Source organism: Amborella trichopoda, chromosome 7 (assembly GCF_054954075.1).
Source record: "Amborella trichopoda isolate Santa Cruz 75 chromosome 7, AtrichopodaSantaCruz75HAP2 v2.0, whole genome shotgun sequence".
Classification (NCBI taxonomy): domain Eukaryota; kingdom Viridiplantae; phylum Streptophyta; class Magnoliopsida; order Amborellales; family Amborellaceae; genus Amborella; species Amborella trichopoda.
The window spans coordinates 867,748-888,655 of record NC_142342.1 but is presented as its reverse complement, the minus strand read 5'-3'; the positions used below and the strand labels follow the sequence as shown (position 1 = coordinate 888,655).

Below are 20,908 nucleotides of genomic sequence, written 5' to 3'. Positions count from 1 at the left end.
AAGCTAAAGTTGAAATTTTTACTAAAAGACAAGGACACTACAAATAAAATTCCAGGACACTAACTTTTAAAATACTATTGAGTTATCTATTAAAATAAGTTTTTAAGCAAAAAGTAATGATCTTTTTGATAAATACACCCATCACAACCCCTTAGAACTTTAACAGTTGTATTTTGAGGGGTTATATATATATAACCTTCCAATGGGTAGCTATAATGAATAGTAATATAGGCGGAATTCTAGCTATCAAATCTTCATCATGTAGTTCAGAATGAATATCATTATTTTAATTTTAATTTTTTGGTATGTATACCTACCACTATTGCGCACTATATAAAAATATAAAAAATTTATTTTCAATCATTTAAAAAAAAATTACTGTTTATATGCAAATCATTGTGTAATGAAAATTATTGTGTAAAAAAAAACATATAGTTGTAGAGTAAATGAAATCATATAGACGCGAAAACCAGATTTTTATGAGCAGATGTTCTTGTGGAAGCCATTGAATAATTAAGCTGCCTCATTTGAGATGCATGAGTAACTGGCGTGTCACGCCCCAAGAATTTGCAATACTGATATTTCTGAGATGTGACAGTCAAAACATACATACATCTTTTGATAGGACAAATTTACAGTGGCGAATTGTTACAAAGTAACAAAATAAAGTTTAAGTAAAACTACAATATCTTCCCAAAGTTGATCCTGACGAGCACTCAAAATGAAACTGCAGTTATCCTGAAAAATGTTTACCATAATTTGATGAGATTGATTACTCAGTAAGTGATCATCATAATCCTAAAAATAATCATGGTTGAAAGATATCAATATTTAAAAAAAATGAGATCTATTAACAAAATTGCATTAACAATTTCACTTTAAAAAGTGCATAATAAAGTATAATTCGAATAATTGAAATGCATATAACGTTTTAACGGCAGTGCATAATTCAAAGGATTTCACAAATTACCCTACTGGCGTCCCAAGTAGGTCACCTATATACCCTATCAGCGTCCTGATGGATCTACTTAATCCCTATCGGTGTCCCAGATAGGTCCACTTAATCCCTGCAGATCCACTTATACCTCACCGGCGTACCGGATGAGTCCACTTAATCATAACCGACGTACTGGATAGGTCCACTTATACCTCACCGGCGAACCGAATGAGTCCACTTGCATACTTAAAGTATTTCTAAATCACTTTAAATATTCGAAAGCAGCAATATCATGTACTCAACATATCACTGAAATTATTAATATGAATTTCACTGAAACCATTAATAACCGTCACTTTCAATAACATTTCAAAAATAACCAATCAAATATTTTGGGCTCAAATTTAGAAACATAGCAGTTCGTAAAGACATTCTAGCATAATTGCCAATCTAATATGTATAGAAAAAAACTCTTATAGAAATTCAAGAATACGAAATTATCACAATTTATGGGATGTTAATTCGCAAATAAACATTTCACAGACAATGCTATAATCAATTGTAAAAATATCAGTTTTCAAATAATAAGGCAGTCATTTTGCACATGAAATTTACAATGTCTAAATATTAAAAAACAGTAGAAAGAAATTTCACAATTTTACTAAAAGCATAAATATCATATTTATTTTTAATAATTTTACAGCATCTAAACTTATCTAACAACATACAAGAAAAATAAATTTATTTCTAAGAATTTACAGCATTTAAAATTTCTAACATAGATAAAATATCACAATTTTATTAAAAATATTATTTTTCAAAAAAATGAAATGGTTTGCGCATAAAATTTATCGCGCCTAAAATTCATGATAATAAGCAGAAGTAATTATTTCATTTCATTTTAAAAAAAAACATATTATTTTTCGAGATAATGAAGTCACTTACCTAAAATATTTGAGAGGGAGCTTCCGATAAAAATTCGGCTAGAGAGAGAAAAAGCTCACTGCGTTTCGACTAGAGAGAAATATCTCAAAATTTTTCTAGGGTGGAAGTCCTCGCCTCTCCTATTTAAATTCTTAAGACACTTTATTATATTATCTTATTAAGTTATACCTCATATATGAGGTGTAACAATTACATTACACCTGAACGTTTAAAGCCCACGTCCACTAAAAGACGTGGCAAGGCAGCAAAAACTTAAACCAAAAGCTTTTGAAAGGAGTGATGGTCCCTAAGGACCATCGTGCTTGTATGGCCCATCACTTATTAAAAGTTTTTATTTATTTATTTTTAAATTTTAGGATTGTTACATTCTTTCCCCTTGAAGAAATTTAGTCCTCTAAATTTGTGTACCTGCTTACTGAAAAATTTCTTAAGAATCTTAAACCTATTGCTCTGATACCATATTTGTTACGCCCCAAGAATTTACAACACTGATATTCCTGAGATGTGACAGTCAAAACATATATACATCTTTTGATAAGACAAATTTACAGTGGCGAATTCTTATAATGTAACAAAAGAAAGTTTAAGCAAAACTACAATATCTTCCCAAAGTTGATATTGACGAGCGCTCAAAATGAAACTGCAGTTATCCTGAAAAATGTTTACCATAATTTGGTGAGTTTGACTACTCAGTAAGTGATCATCATAATCCTAAAAATAATCATGGTTGAAAGATATCAATATTTTAAAAAAATGAGATCTATTAACAAAATTGCATTAACAATTTCACTTTAAAAAATGCATAATTAAGTATAATTCGAATAATTGAAATGCATATAACATTTTAACGGCAGTGCATAATTCAAAAGATATCACAAATTACCCTACTGGCGTCCCAAGTAGGTCACCTATATACCCCATTAGCGTCCTGATAGATCTACTTAAGCCTTATCGACGTCCCAGATAGGTCCACTTAATCCCTGCAGATCCACTTATACCTCACCGGCGTACCGGATGAGTCCACTTAATCATAACCGACGTACCGGATAGGTCCACTTATACCTCACCGGCGAACCGAATGAGTCCACTTGCACACTTAATGTATTTCTAAATCTCTTTAAATATTCGAAAGCAGCAATATCATGTACTCAACATATCACTGAAATTATTGATATGAATTTCACTGAAACAATTAATAACCATCACTTTCAATATATTTAAAAAATAACCAATCAAATATTTTGGGCTTAGATTTAGAAAGGTAGCAGTTCGTAAAGACATTCTAGCATAATTGCCAATCTAATATGTATAGAAAAAAACTCTTATAGAAATTCAAGAATACGGAATTATCACAATTTATGGGATGTTAATTCGCAAATAAACATTTCATAGACAATGCTATAATCAATTGCAAAAATATTTGTTTTCAAATAATAAGGCAGTCATTTGCACATGAAATTTACAATGTCTAAATATTAAAAAATAGTAGATAGAAATCTCACAATTTTACTAAAAGCAGAAATATCATATTTATTTTTAATAATTTTACAACATCTAAAATTATCTAACAACATACAAGAAAAATAAATTTATTTCTAAGAATTTACAGCATTTAAAATTTCTAACATAGATAAAATATCACAATTTTATTAAAAAGATTATTTTTCAAAAAAATGAGATGGCTTGCGCATAAAATTTATCGCTCCTAAAATTCATGATAATAAGCAGAAGTAATTATTTCATTTCATTTTTAAAAAGAACAGATTATTTTTCAAGATAATGAAGTTACTTACCTAAAATATTTGAGAGGAAGCTTCCGATAAAAATTCGGCTAGAGAGAGAAAAAGCTCACTGGGTTTCGACTAGAGAGAGAAATATCTCAAAAATTTTCTAGGGTGAGAGTCCTCGCCTCTCCTATTTAAATTATTAAGACACTTTATTATATTATCTTATTAAGTTATACCTCATATATGAGGTGTAACAATTACATTACACCTGAACGTTTAAAGCCCACGTCCACTAAAGGACGTGGCAAGGCAGCAAAAACTTAAACCAAAAGCTTTTGAAAGTAGTGATGGTTCCTAAGGACCATCATGCTCATATGGCCCATCACTTATTAAAAGTTTTTATTTATTTATTTATTTATTTTTTAATTTTAGGATTGTTACATTCTTCCCCCTTGAAGAAATTTAGTTCTCTAAATTTGTGTACCTGATTATTGAAAAATTTCTTAAGAATCTTAAACCTTTGCTCTGATACCATATTTGTTATGCCCCAAGAATTTACAATACTGATATTCTTGAGATGTGACAGTCAAAACATATATACATCTTTTGATAGGACAAATTTACAGTGGAAAATTCTTACAAAATAACAAAAGAAAGTTTAAGCAAAACTACAATATCTTGCCAAAGTTGATCCTGACGAGCACTCAAAATGAAATTGCAGTTATCCTGAAAAATTTGATGAGTTTGACTACTTAGTAAGTGATCATCATAATCCTAAAAATAATCATGGTTGAAAGATATCAATATTTTTAAAAAATTAGATCTATTAACAGAAATGCATTAACAATTTCACTTAAAAAAGTGCATAATTAAGTATAATTCGAATAATTGAAATGCATATAACATTTTAACGGCAGTGCATAATTCAAAGGATTTCACAAATAACCCTACTGGCGTCCTAAGTAGGTCACCTATATACCCCATCAGTGTCCTGATGAATATACTTAATCCCTATCGGCGTCCCAGATAGGTCCACTTAACCTCTGCTGATCCACTTATACCTCACCGGCGTACCGGATGAGTCCACTTAATCATAACCGGCGTATCAGATAGGTCCACTTATACCTCACCGGCGAACCGAATGAGCCCACTTGTATACTTAAAGTATTTTTAAATCACTTTAAACATTCGAAAGCAGCAATATCATGTACTCAACATATCACTGGAATTATTAATATGAATTTCACTGAAACCATTAATAACCGTCACTTTCAATAACATTTCAAAAATAACCAATCAAATATTTTGGGCTCAGATTTAGAAAGGTAGCAGTTCGTAAAGACATTATAGCATAATTGCCAATCTAATATATATAAAAGAAAACTCTTATAGAAATTCAAGAATACGGAATTATCACAATTTATAGGATGTTAATTCTCAATAAACAATTCACTGACAATGCTATAATCAATTGCAAAAATATCAGTTTTCAAATAATAAGGTAGTCATTTGCACATGAAATTTACAATGTCTAAATATTCAAAAACAGTATAAAGAAATCTCACAATTTTACTAAAAGCAGAAATATCACATTTATTTTTAATAATTTTACAGTATCTAAAATTCTCTAACAACAGACAAGAAAAATAAATTTATTTCTAAGAATTTACAGCATTTAAAATTTCTAACATAGATAAAATATCACAATTTTATTAAAAAGATTATTTTTCAAAATAATGAGATCGCTTGCTCATAAAATTCATCACGCCTAAAATTCATGTTCATATGGACCATCACTTATTAAAAGTTTCCATTTTTTTTTTTTTTTTTGAAATTTTAGGATTGTTACATTGAGCATCCAAATTTTGTTGTTTAGTGTTCTTATTTACAGGCGAGTGATTTCTTCTACCTTTTCAAATTTTGTTGGAGTGTTTCTTTTGCCCTGCAAAAACTTTTGTGCAGCATGATTTCAATGCTTCCATTGCCTCATCTTCAACGGCCGTCAGTGAGAGAGAGAATATCTACTCAATAAAAACTATAAGCAGTGAACAGAAGGGTTGGAACCACATTGAATTTGGTTTTGCCTCTGTTTGAATTTGTGTAGCACATGTAGGAGAGAGAAAGCGAGAAAAGAGATTCAACAATGAACAAATGGGACATCTGCTAATGTATAAAATAGGTTCGAGAGAGAGAGAGAGTTGGGAATGACATAAAATTAACTTTTAAGGTTAAATAGGCTCAAAATAACAGCACATTAATGTCTTATGGAGAAATGGAGCAGAACTAAGGTTTTAACCAACTTTTCATATGAACCCAATAATGATGACTCAAATCAACTCCAAAAAACCAGAAAGAGAGAGAGAGCATCGTCTAGCTGTGAAATAAAATGGAGTGGGAAGGGGACAGAGAAAGAGAAGGTTTGTAGTTATTTTAGAGGAACACAAAACCCCGTGTTTAAACCCTCTCCGGAGTTTTTTTCCACTTTATTTGAATTTAATCTCTTTTTTTAGGGCGAGACCATGCAATAGTTATTTTTAATATGTATTCTAGTAGGTTTGATATTTATAAGAGTATTTAAATTTTCACATAATTTTTAATTTTTTAAAATTTAAAAATTATAATATTTTAATTTATCTGATTTTTTTTACCCCGATTTTTTTTGAACCTAGTCCGGTATATCTATATTATTGATCCTATTTTTTTATCCGTCTTTTTTAAATAAAAACGATTTTTTTTGTGATTTTTAAGGAAGCCGATTTATTGAAAGTCCCGACTTGCGGAGTATGATCTCGCGTGTAAAAAAAAGTACATGTCGGAACTTAAAATTGGAACTTCGTTTCCTTCCAATCTTCAGCCGCTGAGCCACCCTCCCTTCGCAGCACGCCACTATCTCAGGCAGACTCCTCTCTTCACACGCAGCCCTAGCTAGGGTTTACTCTCTTGAGCTCTGATCCTTGCTATTGATATTGAGGTATGCTATTGACACTTATTCTCTCTGTGTTATTGATATCTGTGTTTGTTCTTGAGCTCTTGAAGCAAAGCGCTCTTATTCTCTCTGTGTTATTGATCTTGAGGTATGCTATTGAGTCTGATTTTCTTCATCTTTCTCTCTTTATCTCTTCTTTGAGTTCTGATCCTTCCTATTGAGCTCTGATCTGTGTTCTTCATCTTTCTCGAGGTATTTGCCCCCGACTGCCCTAACCACAGCGAATAGTATCGATGTGTTTTACTTAATAAAATCAGAGTCAATAGCATACCTTTTATTGCTGATTTTACAGATTTTTTGCAACAGCCCAATAAATCAGAGCTCAGTTACAAAAAAAAATAGAGCTCAGTTACAAACTGATTATTCAAACAGTTTGTAATAAAATCTGAGTCTTTTTTTTGTGGTTATTTGGCGATTTTACAGATTTTTCACAACAGCCCAATAGATTAGAGCTCAGTTACAAAAACAAAAATAGAGCTCAGTTACAAACTGATTATTTAAGCAGTTTGTAATAAAATTTGAGTCCTTTTTCTTTTGTGCTTATTTGGTGATTTTACAGATTTTTCCCAACAGCCCAATAGATCAGAGCTCAGTTAGAAAAAAAATAGAGCTCAGTTACAAACTGATTATTCAAATAGTTTGTAGTAAAATCTGAGTCCTTTTTTTTTTTTTTGTGTTTATGGCGATTTTACAGATTTTTCGCAACAGCCCAATAGATCAGAGCTCAGCTACAAAAAAAATAGAGCTCAGTTACAAACTGATTATTTAAACAGTTTGTAATAAAATATGAGTTTTTTTTTATTTGTGTTTATTTGGCAATTTTAAAGATTTTTCGCAACAGCCCAATTGATCAGAGCTCTGTTACAAAAAAAAATAGAGCTCAGTTGCAAACTGATTATTCAAACAGTTTGCAATAAAATCTGAGTCCCTTTTTTTTTTTGTGTTTATTTGGTGATTTTACAGATTTTTCGCAACAGCCCAATAGATCAAAGCTCGGTTACAAAAAAAATAGATCTCAGTTACAAACTGATTATTCAAATAGTTTGTAATAAAATCTGAGTCCTTTTTTTTTTTTAGTTTATTTGGCGATTTTACAGATTTTTCGCAACAGCCCAATAGATCAGAGCTCAGTTATAAAAAAAACAGAGCTCAGTTACAAACTGATTATTCAAACAGTTTGTAATAAAATTTGAGTCCTTTTTTTTGGTGTTTATTTGGCGATTTTACAGATTTTTCGCAACCACCCAATAGATCAGAGCTCAGTTACAACAAAAAATAGAGCTCCATTACAAACTGATTATTCAAAGTTTGTAATAAAATCTGAGTCCTTTTTTTTGTGTTTATTTGGCGAGATTACAGATTTTTAGCAACAGCCCCAATAGATTAGAGCTAAGTTACAAAAAAAATAGAGCTTAGTTACAAACTGATTATTCAAACAGTTTGTAACAAAATCTGAGTCCTTTTTTTTGTGTTTATTTGGTGATTTTACATATTTTTCGCAACAACCCAATAGATCAGAGCTCAGTTACAAAAAAAATAGAGCTCAGTTGCGAACTGTTTTTTCTGTGTCCATTTGGCGATTTTACAGATTTTTCACAACACCCCAATCTGTAAAATTCAGAAATAACCATAACTTTAAAAAATAGTACAGTTAAAACGGTTTCAAAAAAGAAAAAATAAAGAGAATGGAAGCCCAACTCTCGTATAAAGTGTAAAATCAAAGGTGTAAATAAAAAATTCTGTTCGCCACCAAGCCATGATGGGTTTCATAGCTGTTTTATTCACAATAGTCAGGTATTAGTTGGATCACTACCCAATAACATAGTAACTCTTATAAGAGACAAATAATAAACTAATTGCATAGCACAGTTTTAACTTCCATGCATAACCAGTGATTTATGGAGAATGAGGGCATAAAAATTAATGAAGAATTACTTTTCCCACTAATACTATTAAACAAGATCCACTCCAAGCAGTTCCTATTTAATATATCTGACCAACTAATGACTATCATTAATGTCCTATTCACAATGCTTGTGAAGGAACTCATTCCATTTTTTTCAGGGTCCAATATATTAAACCTAGCAAAATCACTAAATTTGAAGCCCATAAACCCTAGGTTACCATGCAACCTTGAAAACACTATGGAACTTACAGAGCATCAAAGCCCTAGATCCAACTTCAACTAAAACCAGATTATTCAGACAAAATAAGGAAGAAATTAAGGAAGAAAAACAATGAAAACTCAAAATGAAAAATCAGAGGAAAAAAATGCACTAACAAAATAAAAGCACTATAATTATACCAAATGAACAAGATTCAATATTGAAATGAAAACAAAAAGCATGGAAATAGAAGGAACTCACCATTGTTTGATATATAAGAAACCCTAGATTGAGTCCACGACTGAGACTGAGGCCATGGTTGAGTACCTGTGAGCTTACCTTGACTCGCTCTCGCAAAATATGAGCTCACTCAGTAGAGGGCTAAAATCTCATTCAGTGCACCATACAAAGCGAGATGTTTTGGATATTTTTGGAATTTGGATAAAAAATGCAGGCATTTTAGTAAATTTGTAAGTTTTTGGTTTGGCGAGAGAATTTTACGAAAAACTTACAAATTTACTTAATTTTTTATCCAAATTCAAAAAATATCTAAAACATCTCGCTTTGTATGGTGCATTGAATGACGATTTTAGCCCTCTGTCGAGTGCGCTCATATTTTGCGAGAGCGAGTCACGGTAAGCTCATAGGTACTCAACCTTGGCTTCAGACTCAGTCGTGGATTCAATCTAGGGTTTGTTATATATCAAACAATGGTGAGTTGCTTCTATTTCTATACTTTTTGTTTTCATTTCAATATTGAATCTTGTGCATTTGGTATAATTATAGTGCTTCTATTTTGTTAGTGTATTTTTTTTTTTTTTTCTGATTTTTCATTTTGAGTTTTCATTGTTTTTTTTCCTTAAATTCCTTCCTTATTTTGTCTGAGTAATCTGCTTTTAGTTGAAGCTGGATCTAGGGTTTTGATGCTTGGTAAGTTCCATAGTGTTTCCAAGGCGGCATGGTAACCTAGTGTTTATAATATTCTAGGGTTTATGGGCTTCAAATTTTGTGATTTTGCTAGGTTTAATATATTGGTCCCTGAAAGAAATGGAATGAGTTCCTTCACAAGCATTGTGAATTGGATATTAATGACAGTCATTAGTTGGTCAGTTATATTAAATGGAACTGCTTGGAGTGGGTCTTGTTTAATTGTATTAGTGGGAAAAGTAATTCTTCATTAATTTTCATACTCTCATTCTCCATAAATCACTAGTTTTGCATGGAAGTTAAGACTGTGCTATGCAATTAGTTTATTATTTGTCTGTTATAATTGTTTAACAGGGAGCTACTATGTTATTCGGTGGTGATCCAACTAATACCTGACTATTGTGAATAAAACTGCTATGAAACCCATCATGGCTTGGTGCCGAACAAAATTTTTTATTGACACCTTAGATTTTACACTTTATACGAGAGTTGGGCATTCTCTTTATTTTTTCTTTTTTGAAACCGTTTTAACTGTAATATTTTTTAAAGTTATGGTTATTTCTAAATTATTGTGGTGATTGACAATTTTTCTTTCCTCTGCTTTTGATAGGTAATCATGGATTCAGGCAGCCAATTTGTTCAGCATAGTGTGGACATGCCTCATCAATTGTGAGGATGCAACCATTATGACAACATTATAAGAATTACCATATTAAGAAAAATGGCCAAGGCAGCCTATTTGTCCAGTTTTCATCAAAGTATTCTTATTAAAACAGGTGTGGAATGAAGTTCAGTCCCAAAGCCATTTCAGAACAATAGATAGGTTATATCTAGTTCAAGTTGCTTTATTCTTAGTTCAGGCCTGAGAAATAACTATGTGGTTTCCATGTAGATTTTGGTACTTGAAACGTCATCATGATGTGCCCCATGAAGAAAAGAAAAACATCAGAAGTCCTGGTATCTCGAAATGCCAGTGAGATGGAATCTATACTACCAGTTCTTCTAGCTTGTGACTATTATACAGTGCCTTCATTGTCGGAACTGGCTGCCAGAGAATGTGTGGACTCGGGATATTGTCAAAGAGTTCAAGATTTTACGGTTGGAAGGTTGGGTTATGGAGTTGTTAAGTTTCTTGGAGAAACTGATGTGAGATGGCTTAAACTAGATCAAGTTATTCAATTTAACCAGCAAGAGGTGGTGGTTTATGAAGATGGCTATGGAAAGCCTTTGATAGGCATGGGCCTTAACAAAGCTGCCGAAGTTACCTTAGTACTAAAAGTGAAAGTGGGTAAAGATGAGGTTATTGGTGGTCAAAACAATCTGGAATTAGAGAAGCTCAGGATGAAGTTGAAGGGTGTTAATGAGAGGCAGGGGGCTCGTTTCATCTCTTATGACCCATCTAGCCATCAATGGAAGTTCTTGGTCCCACATTTCAGCAGATTTGGACTTGATGCTGAAGATGACATTGATATGGTGCCCATTGACAACAATAACCAACAAGAACTTGGTCCTATTGTTAAGGAAGTGTCACAAGATGTAAATGAAGAAGATGAGATGAGAATGGATGTGTCCCCATCAGCTGGTCCTTCTGGAAGTGCCCTAGTTCATTCTCTACCTGCACATCTCGGGCTTGATCCTCTAAAGATGCAAGAAATGAGGATGTTGATGTTTCAAAATGGAGAAGAAAATGAAGATGAAAATGGGTCACTTGTGCACAAAACTAGGTCATCTAGGAAAGAAGGTGCTGATGGTGGGGTCCATGGATCTGTCTTGCAACTTTCAGCTAAAAAGAGTAGCCATAATGTAAGTCCAAATAACACATCAAGTAACTCAAGTCCATTTAAGATATTGAGTCCTTTAAGCCCTTCTTTGCCGAATAAGCAAGCTTTGTTAGACTACATTTCAAAATCAGGGAGTGCAAGTCCTCCTAGAAACATTCTCATGATTGGGCAAAACAAGGGCACACCCACAAAGACAACAAAAGTTAAGGGCTTTAAGCTGGACCCAAAACATGAAACCCCTATTGGTACCCGTTCCAACATCATAGCAGATGCTGGGCTTTTTATGGGAAGGTCGTTTCGTGTCGGGTGGGGCCCAAATGGTTTACTTGTTCATAGTGGTACACCCATATGTGACGTCAATGCCAGCAAAGGACTATCATCTATAATTCACATTGAAAAAGTTGCACTTGATGCAACAGTCAGAGATGAGGATAAAAAGGTCAAAGAGGATCTTATCAATCTTCGTTTTGATTCTCCATTGAGGCTTCACAGGTCGTTACGCCAAGATATCACTGAAATCGAAACGGGTTCATTCAAATTGAAGCTACAGAAGCTTGTATGCAGCCGTTCAAGGCTTCCTGAGGTTTGCAGGGGTCATGTAGCATTTGTCGAAAGGCAGCTCGATGTCTCGGGCTTATCTAGAGCAGAGCGTACCATATTGATGCATCAAGTCATGGCTTGGGAGTTGATAAATGTTCTATTTTCAGAGAGAGAAGCAAAAGGTTCTTCAGAGTCAGCGGAGATGGATGATGCTATGGACATGATGCTTGACAAAAGGGTAGATTATCCAGATGTTGAGTCAGAAGCGGAGCCACTTATTCGGAGGTCAGATTTCAGTTCTTGGTTGCAAGAGAGTGTTTGCCACCGTGTACAAGAAGAGATGAGTCGTCTGAATGAGGGACGATATTTGGAAACCATATTCTCTCTCTTGACGGGGCGGCAATTGGGTGCCGCTGTTGAATTGGCTGTTGATAAGGGAGATGTTAGAATGGCTTGTTTGCTGAGCCAAGCTGGTGGGTCAATGGTGAATCGTTCTGATATGACTGCACAAATCGATGTTTGGAAGATGGATGGGCTGGACTTCAACTTCATTGAGAAGGAAAGGTTGAAGTTATATGAGTTACTCTCTGGAAATATACATGGTGCTCTTCTCGATTCGGAACTGGATTGGAAAAGGCACCTTGGGTTGTTGATGTGGTATCACCTACCCCCTGACACTTCACTGCCCGTTATCGTTCAAACTTATCAGCAGCTTCTTCATGAAGGAAGAGCCCCATATCCCATCCCATTCTATGTTGATGAAGGTCCTCTTGAAGAAGCTACTGGGTTGAACTTTGGTGGCCATTTTGACTTGACCTACTATCTTATGCTTCTTCATGCTAACAGAGCAAACAGCACGGCAATTCTAAAAACTATGTTCAGTTCCCCTTCATCAACCTATGATGCATTGGACTATCATATGATTTGGCATCAGCGTTCCGTTTTGGAAGCTATTGGTGCTTTGGATTATAAAGATTTTTATGTGCTGGACATGAGCTTTGTTTCTCAGCTGCTATGTTTGGGACAGTGTCATTTGGCTATCTATGTTGTTCTCCACATGCCCCAGCATGATGATCATCCACATCTGCATGCTAGCATCATCAGGGAAATTTTGTTCCAGTATTGTGAGACATGGAGTTCTCATGAAATGCAACGCAAATTTATTGAAGATTTAGGGATTCCATCTGCATGGATGCATGAGGCTTTGGTATGCTTCTTTGCATTGAATAATTATTTGTCAGTTTTCATCGAAGCATTATTATTTATGTTTTACTGCCTACTTCACATTTCAGCATTCATTTTTAGAAGTCGTAGATGCCTTTGTATATAGAGTTTCTGTCCTCCTCTTGGTATAGAGTCTTGTTTTGTTGGTTCTGTCTTGTTCATGTCCTGTTTCTTGATTGATGCAGGCAGTGTACTATCAATATTATGGAGATCTATCAATGGCGCTTGACCATCTGCTTGAGAGTTCCAATTGGCAAAGGGCACATTCAATTTTCATGACTTCAGTATCTCATTCATTGTTTTTGTCCTGTAAGTGTAGAATTCTCTTTAGTTTAGATAGTATCTGCATAACTATTCAAGATAGTTGGATTTCTCATATTTTTAATGTAGATCATGTAGCCAAGCGGCACCTAAGCATGTAAAAAGTGTTTGTCCAATGTCTTTGAGCTGAATTTCTGTGAAGTATGAATATGTACACATTCTTTCATGGTAATAAAATTAGAGACAACTTTAGGTAGAGGTGTAGAGCATTGATGGACTGAGCTGGTTATATTATGAATTGACATGGAAAACTTGGCCCCTTTTTTTTTTTCATGGCTGTCAGTTTTGTATAAATGAAATAAATGTTCAGAAGCAAACAGAGGAATATATAGCTGCATTCTAGTACCGCAGGGTATTGTTGTCTTCCAAGTTCCAAAGACCCTACCAGAAGCACTTTGTTACCTCTAAGAGAAAATTTGTTAAAGCTAGAGCTTAGTATATCTTTGTGTAGGCTACCAATTCATACTTTTCTCAAAAAAAATTTTTATTTAATTTCCTTTTAGAAAAAATAAATTCATACTAAGTTCTCTCCTACAACAAATATATAAAGAAGTAAATAGCTTAGTTTTCACTATTTCTTTTACCATTAGACATAAATAATACATTTCTTTCTCTGTTTTTGTGAGAGTGACTGCAAATATGGAAAGGGAAAATATCAATAAAGGGTCAAACCATCTTAAAAATTTATTGAGGTGGTTAAATCAACCAATGTAAAACAAAGTGGTTACGTTTTGAAAATCATTTCACTTAGGTACATCCTCAACTATATATTAGAAAATACCCTAACACCCCCCTTCTCTGGGTTTGGAAGCCTGAATAAGCTCACATTTTGGGAGTTTGGCCACTCAAGTTACTCCAGGCGAATGATCTCAATATCGCAACCCAGATCATGTGTTTCATTGACAAAAATCCCTAGAAGAAGCAGAGTATTATGCCTTTTGGTTTGGGTAACTTAAGTAGGGCTGAATTACCTACATTCCCTTGCTTGTTTTAGTTTCCAAATCGAAAACAAGATTTTTAATGGAAAAACATGTTTACGTTTGGAATCTAGAATGAACAAGGGTATTTAGGTCATTTGGTTCAAATAACTTAAGTGGGTCAAATTACCAAAATTCTTTCTTTGGTTTAGGATTGCAAACCCGGAACAAGAGCAATTTGGGTTTTTTAACATAATACTTGAGGTGGTACTTTAACGGAAAGATTTTTAAAAACTAATCAGTTTATTGTAACTATTGATTATTTAACCACCTTATTGGTTTTTTCAGGTGATTTGACCATTTTAATGATATATTCCCATGTAAAAATGAAGCACTATGGTCATGCTAATGAGCCTAATGCATAATTTGCTTTCCATGCTTTAGTGGTACTTTGCCTATGTTGTGACTACCGTGCCCGGAGTATCATTACGTGTCCATTATATGTGCTTGAAATGCAATTTTCTGAGTAGAATGCAACTGAAAATTAGTATATGGTTGATGCCCTGAATGACCACTTTTTACAACTCATGAATCTCATTTTACCGAATCTTATTGAAGTGCAGTTATAGGGTACAAGTTGAGTTGACTAAATCAAAATTATGTGGGCTAACCTGGGTAACATTTAGGGGCCGTTTGGGTACTTGGAAATCTATTACATGACAATAGATTACAAGGAAATATGGTATTTCTAGTGTTTGGCTACACTTAATCGTAAGGAAATAAAAAGAGATTACCCGAGATTTCCCCAAAAATCAGGAAATCCATTACGGGATTGACCAGTTAATTTTAGGGAATTGCATACATTTTTTCCTACCCTATCCTTGATTAAAAAAATCTTATCTAGTAAGCCCTCTCTCTTCATACTAACTAGGTGATCCATCCCTTTTTAAGCTCGTCCCCTCATCCGAAAGCATCAGCTGTCATATAAAAACAAAAACAAAAATAATAAAAATAAAAATCAATAATCAATGATAAATTGCACAACACAATCATAATAAAAAATTTCACACAACAGAATCCTATCTGAAGGCATAAGCTGTCATATAAAAACAAAAATAATAAAAATAAAAATCAGTAATCAATGATAAATTACACAACACATCATAATAAAAACTTTCACAAAACAGAATCCTATCTGAAGGCATCAGCTGTCATATAAAAACAAAAATAATAAAAATAAAAATCAGTAATCAATGATAAATTACACAATACAATCATAATAAAAAATTTTACACAACATAATACTCATAAGAGATTACTAAATCTCAATTGAAATAACATACTTCTTTAGTCTCCTCCAATACCTCTAAATTTTATACTGCAATTACCAAACCTTTTAGTTTACTAATTAAACTTCTTCCCATTTTTTAACTCGTATCATAGAGATTTTGAATTTAGTATCATAAATTTATTGTTTATTTGAAATTATATAGAGAGACATTTGAAAGACTTTTATAAAAAATAAATAAAATAAGGCTTATCATAATAAAATCTTGTTATTCCAATCATATTGTTCCAATGACTTATCATGTTGAAACCAATATCATGTTAGAAAACATGTGATTCTATGCAAGTGCCAAACGCATAAGTAGGAAATGGTGTCATGATGACTGTAAAATGATACAAGTTATTATTAGAAAATCTTTTTGGGATGGTGATGATGTTATTATTATAAATCTTTTTGGAATGGTGTGATGATGATTTTAATTCCGTGGAATTTTGTGACAAAAAAGAAATAAATGATAATTCTGCATCTTAGTGGAATTTTGTGACAAAAAAAAAAGAAATGATAGTTTATAGGCACGTGCTGGTATAATGTTGATAATGCATTTCTTATATTTCTTCCATACATAGCCAAACAATAACAATGTATTTCCCAGGTTGCATCTAAATACTACCCAAACAGTAACAATCCATTTACAGGTAATGTATTACGTAATAATGTATTACGTCAGTAATATATTTAACAGACAATATATTTTCAGGTATCCAAACGGCCCTTTAGTGTAATGAAAAACAGTGGTATAAAAGAGTATTTCTCCCCAATCTTCTTGACATCCCAATGCACATAATGGCTGTTTCATGCAGTTTTTAATTTGTTTCTTATGAACACGTTATGCTTTATTCGTTGTATGCAACTTTTGTTGCTGATCGACCCAACCCCCTCCCCCCAACAAATATATATATATATATATAATTTCATGGTAGACCCTCATTCTGTTTTTATTTCAAGCGGCATAAAGAAACCCTTAAGGATTTCACCATACCCCTTCATCTCTTATCTCCTTCTTTTATTGACTTTTGACCATAAAAATTAGCCCCAACAAATATATTTATACCATTTCAACCCAAAAACTTTTTTAACCCTCTTTTTCCCTTTCCACCCATTAAAATAGTTTTTGGGTTGAAATGATATAACAAGATTTGTTGGTGCTAATTTTTATGGTCAAAAGTCAATAAAAGAGAGAGATAAGAGATGAGGGGGTATGGTGAAATCCTTAGGGGTTTCCTTGTGCTACTTGAAAAAAAAACGGAAGGAGGGTCTACCATGAAATAATATGAGGAATTTGGGTTTCTACCATGAAATAATATGAGGAATTTGGGTTCTATGTGAAAATTTTCCAAAAAAAAACCCCACTAAAAGAAAAAAAAAAAGTAAGAGAAACAAAACACACACGCACTCTCCTATAAAGTTTCATTCCGAAGTTTTCTAACTGTAGTGCTGGATGGACAGTTATTTTATAATGGGACAGAGCTTTACTTTTAAGGATATGTTTTCTCCTGAAGTAAAAAAAAAAAAAAAACTAATCCCTGTTTTTATTTTTCGATGCAGCACAACATTCAGAAATTTGGAGGCTTGCAATCTCCATGGAGGGGCACAAATCAGAGATTGCAGATTGGGACTTGGGTGCTGGAATTTATATCTACTTTTACCTTCTAAAGAGCTCATTTGAGGATGAAAACACAATGGCTGAATTTGTAAGACAAGCATTTCACAATCGCATGCTTTCCTTTAAAAATCTAATGATTTTTTGCTGTTTCCTGTGGGCCAACAAGAGTACTATAAGTTTTACCAGAGAATATCTTGATACACATATCTGGCTAAATAACACATAGAATATTAACAAAAACTATATAAAAATGTTGAATTGCATAGTAAATCTAGTTGTCATAGTTGATTTGAGACATGCATTCTACTTGCATACACTGCCAACTTCATATTCTGAAATCCTGTTCAAGGCAATTGCGTATACTGGCATGAAAACTAATCTAGTGTACTGGAATAAATGGTCAGCCCTTTCTTTCTACCAAATGTTTACATGTTATTTGAGCAAAAAAGAGTTGACAGATCTTTTTTGCAGGATTCCTTAGAAAAGAAAAATGATGAGTGCCGTGCTTTCTTTAGTCGCTTAAAGGACTCTTTGTCTGTGTGGGGAAACAGATTACTCCCAGCTGCAAGGTATGTGATCATATTTAAATTAGAGTTTGCTGTTTTTTTTATTTTGCTGTTTCCTTTTTTTTTTTTGGATATGAAATTTTGAACATTACATTTTTGTTTTTCTTTTTTGGTTTGCTGTCATTATTCATGACGTTATTAATTGGGGAAATGTGGGTCTTGTGCAAACCCTGTTCTTTTTCAATATGGGAGAAATATCCAATTTCTTAGTGGACATAAGCACCATTTCCAAATAGTGAAGAATTTGTTCAAACTTTTTGAAGTGGCAGTACTCTAGGTAGGTAGAGTTGAGGATCTCTACATAGGATTATAGGGGTTGCCAAATTTTTTCTTTTTTTGATCAGTATCAGGGTTTGCCCGGATCTCCGATCGGGTTACCGTATCCAAGCTCTATGTCTAGTGTGCACTCTTTGGACTTCGAAAACTTAGCAAACTGAAACATCCAAGTACCTAAAGGAAGGGAAATCAACCGAGCCGTTAGTAGCGGCGAGCGAGAGCGGATTGTCATGCTGCTCTTGTCTATTTTTTAATATGCTTAAATTATTTGCTTCTAGGGAAGTCCATTATAGTTTCATGAAAGATTCAGATATTTGGGTCTATTTCCTGATATACCAGTTAGAATCTTAAGCTTTCAATCTCAGATTACTCTTCTTGAACTTTTAATTTAATACACATTCTTTTATGTCTCTGGGTACATACATATGATGTGTCCGTACAGACACACCCACACACTTACACAGGCAAAAGATTTCCTACTACAGTGGGTGTGTACTTCCCATCTACTCCCTCGGACGGCTCATCCTAGAAATATTTTTTAGATGCCAAATTTATGAAATGTAATCTCAGAACCCATTGACTAACCTCAAAGAGAGAAAAAAAAACTCGTAGTCTGTGTGCCTAAAAAAATTGACTGCCCAATATTGCACAGGAGCCATCTGATTTGTGGAGGGAAAAATCTAGATGTTCAAGGACTCAAAATCGAATTATTTTTCTTTGAAAACAGTCATCTAGTTATACTTAGATGGTTCTCAAAATTTTGAATAAAAAAAATCCTCTCGAGTAGCTATTTTGCCTGTGGGGGTTGTTGTGCAGTACGACCTCACATATATATATATGGGTGTGGACATGTGGTTTGTATGAGGTGTCAACCTTAAACAAACCAAGTAAGGCGAACCTCCAAAGATACAATTTTGGTGTCAGAAATTCCAACAATGACCTGAAAAACTATTTCATCTCTAATTTTGAAATTTAAAACTCAAAAAATGCTACAGATCAAGAATATTTGTAAATACATAAAAACATTGAGAATGGATGGTCTAGATTATTGTATTACAAGATGCACCATTTTTGAGACTTTAAAGTATTTTTTTATTTTTTTTACATTCATCTTGAGATGATCAATTAGAGGGTTTTTTAGCATCAGAAAAACCATTTCCGATGGGTTTTTGAGGCATGCCTTTTTTTCTATGGTATAAGGTTTCAACCTTATATAAACTTTTTCTAGAGAGAGAGAGGGAGAGATTAGTTTCATTTGCCCTTTCTTGTGGATATAAATAACTAAATATGCCCCCAAAACTTTCGACATCTAGACGTTTAGCTCATTTTGCGTGTGCTGCAGGGGGACATATTCTAAGATGGCAGAGGAGCTGTCCACATTGCTATCATCTAGAATTTCGAAAGGCTCCACTCGTTCATCACAGCTGAGCTGCTTGGATACCATTTTAGACGCACCCATGCCTGAGGATATTCGGTCCTGCCATTTGCAAGATGCTATTTCAGTATTTACGTTCTGGTTATCAGAAGTTGCATCATAGAAGACGTGTGATCAAATTAATCGATGAAATTAGCACAATCTGGGAGTAAAGAAGAAATAATGACATGAATATCATTTAGAATTGGACCTTTATTACATCGGTGCAGTTGGCATACGGATGCATCCGTAGATGTAGAGGTAAGATGCGCCTTCAAATTTTATCATGGTATATAATTTTGATGTAAAATGTTCTTAGGATTATCTCAAAATCTATTTTTATATAATTATAAAACTTTAAATTTAAAAAATAGTTAAAATCAAGTAGATCTATAAACATATAAAAATCTTGAAAATGGCCGGTATAGATAATATGTTGTAAAATGCACTATTTCTGAGGCATAAAATCTTTTTATTTTTCATAGTCATACGTCTCGATGTCGAGATGATCAATCAAAGGGTTTTTCAACATGAAAACTACCTTTTCCGATGGATTTTTGAGGCTCATTGTATGGTTGCAACCTTATATAAACTTTTTCCTTATTACATGTGTGTGAGTTGAAATAGGAAAAGAAAAGTAAATCTGAGCCTTTGGGCTTTCCACCCATTTGAAGTGGTTATATTTCATGTTGCTCTTTAACAGGATTTTTGCGTTGAATGTTGTTAATTGTCTTCACCGTTGTTTAGTAATTTAGAGCTTGCTGGTCAGTGCAAGTAGATAATTTATGTATAACATTTCTAAAAGGAAATGTCAGATTTCTTCTTGTGGGATGAGAATTGCCATCCATTTTTTGTTCTCAAGTGACATAGTGCTCCCAGTTTTTGTATATCTCAAATGGGTACTGTATATTTTACTGTGAACTTGAATGCCATTTATGATGTATATTTTACTGTGAACGTGAATGCCATTTATGATGGTCATTATGGTAAAAGTCAATATTTTTTTTTTTGGTGATAATGTTAGCTGTTGTATTGAGTATAAGGAAATTACAAAATTCAACGCTTTATTGTGATGAGGAAAATCAACGCTTGTTTCATAAGAAATTACTATATTTCTCTCTGATTTCCTTGGTGTAAACTCTGAATGTATTTGTTTTTAAGTAGGGAAAAGTTTATATAAGGGTGAGGCTCTAAACAATCAAAGTAAGCCGCACTTCAAAACTTCACTAGAAGATGTTGTTTTAAATCCTCAAATCGATCATTTCCACCCCAAGATATATGAATATCATAA

The 20,908-nt window shown here is 33.4% G+C and overlaps 1 protein-coding gene across 3 annotated transcripts; it reads left to right on the top strand.

Moving 5' to 3' along the window:
• Nucleotides 1-6,316: 6,316 nt before the first annotated feature.
• Nucleotides 6,317-20,609, top strand: SAR3 (SUPPRESSOR OF AUXIN RESISTANCE 3). Of its 3 annotated transcripts, XR_002281320.2 has the most exons (7): nt 10,364-10,403; nt 10,520-13,155; nt 13,358-13,481; nt 17,304-17,449; nt 17,833-17,930; nt 19,546-19,878; nt 20,321-20,609. XR_002281320.2 is itself a non-coding variant. In XM_006894880.4 (6 exons), the coding sequence occupies exons 2-6, from the start codon at nt 10,543-10,545 to the stop codon at nt 19,739-19,741; spliced, it is 3,177 nt and encodes a 1,058-aa protein (XP_006894942.2). In that variant the 5' UTR covers nt 6,317-6,580; nt 10,520-10,542; the 3' UTR covers nt 19,742-20,609. The 3 variants fall into 3 exon arrangements, 2 of the variants coding, with proteins under 2 accessions (XP_006894942.2, XP_088728098.1); XM_006894880.4 differs by lacking the exon at nt 10,364-10,403 and adding an exon at nt 6,317-6,580 and having other exon boundaries at nt 19,546-20,609; XM_088871972.1 differs by having other exon boundaries at nt 19,546-20,609.
• The last annotated feature ends 299 nt before the right edge of the window (nt 20,610-20,908 follow it).

Excerpts from the sequence above, each read along its gene's own strand:
- SAR3 (XM_006894880.4), top strand. The coding sequence starts at position 10,543 with ATGATGTGCCCCATGAAGAAAAGAAAAACATCAGAAGTCCTGGTATCT. Across the intron at positions 13,482-17,303 it reads TCATTCATTGTTTTTGTCCT|CACAACATTCAGAAATTTGG; the intron begins GTAAGTGTAGAA and ends TTTTCGATGCAG. Across the intron at positions 17,931-19,545 it reads AGATTACTCCCAGCTGCAAG|GGGGACATATTCTAAGATGG; the intron begins GTATGTGATCAT and ends CGTGTGCTGCAG.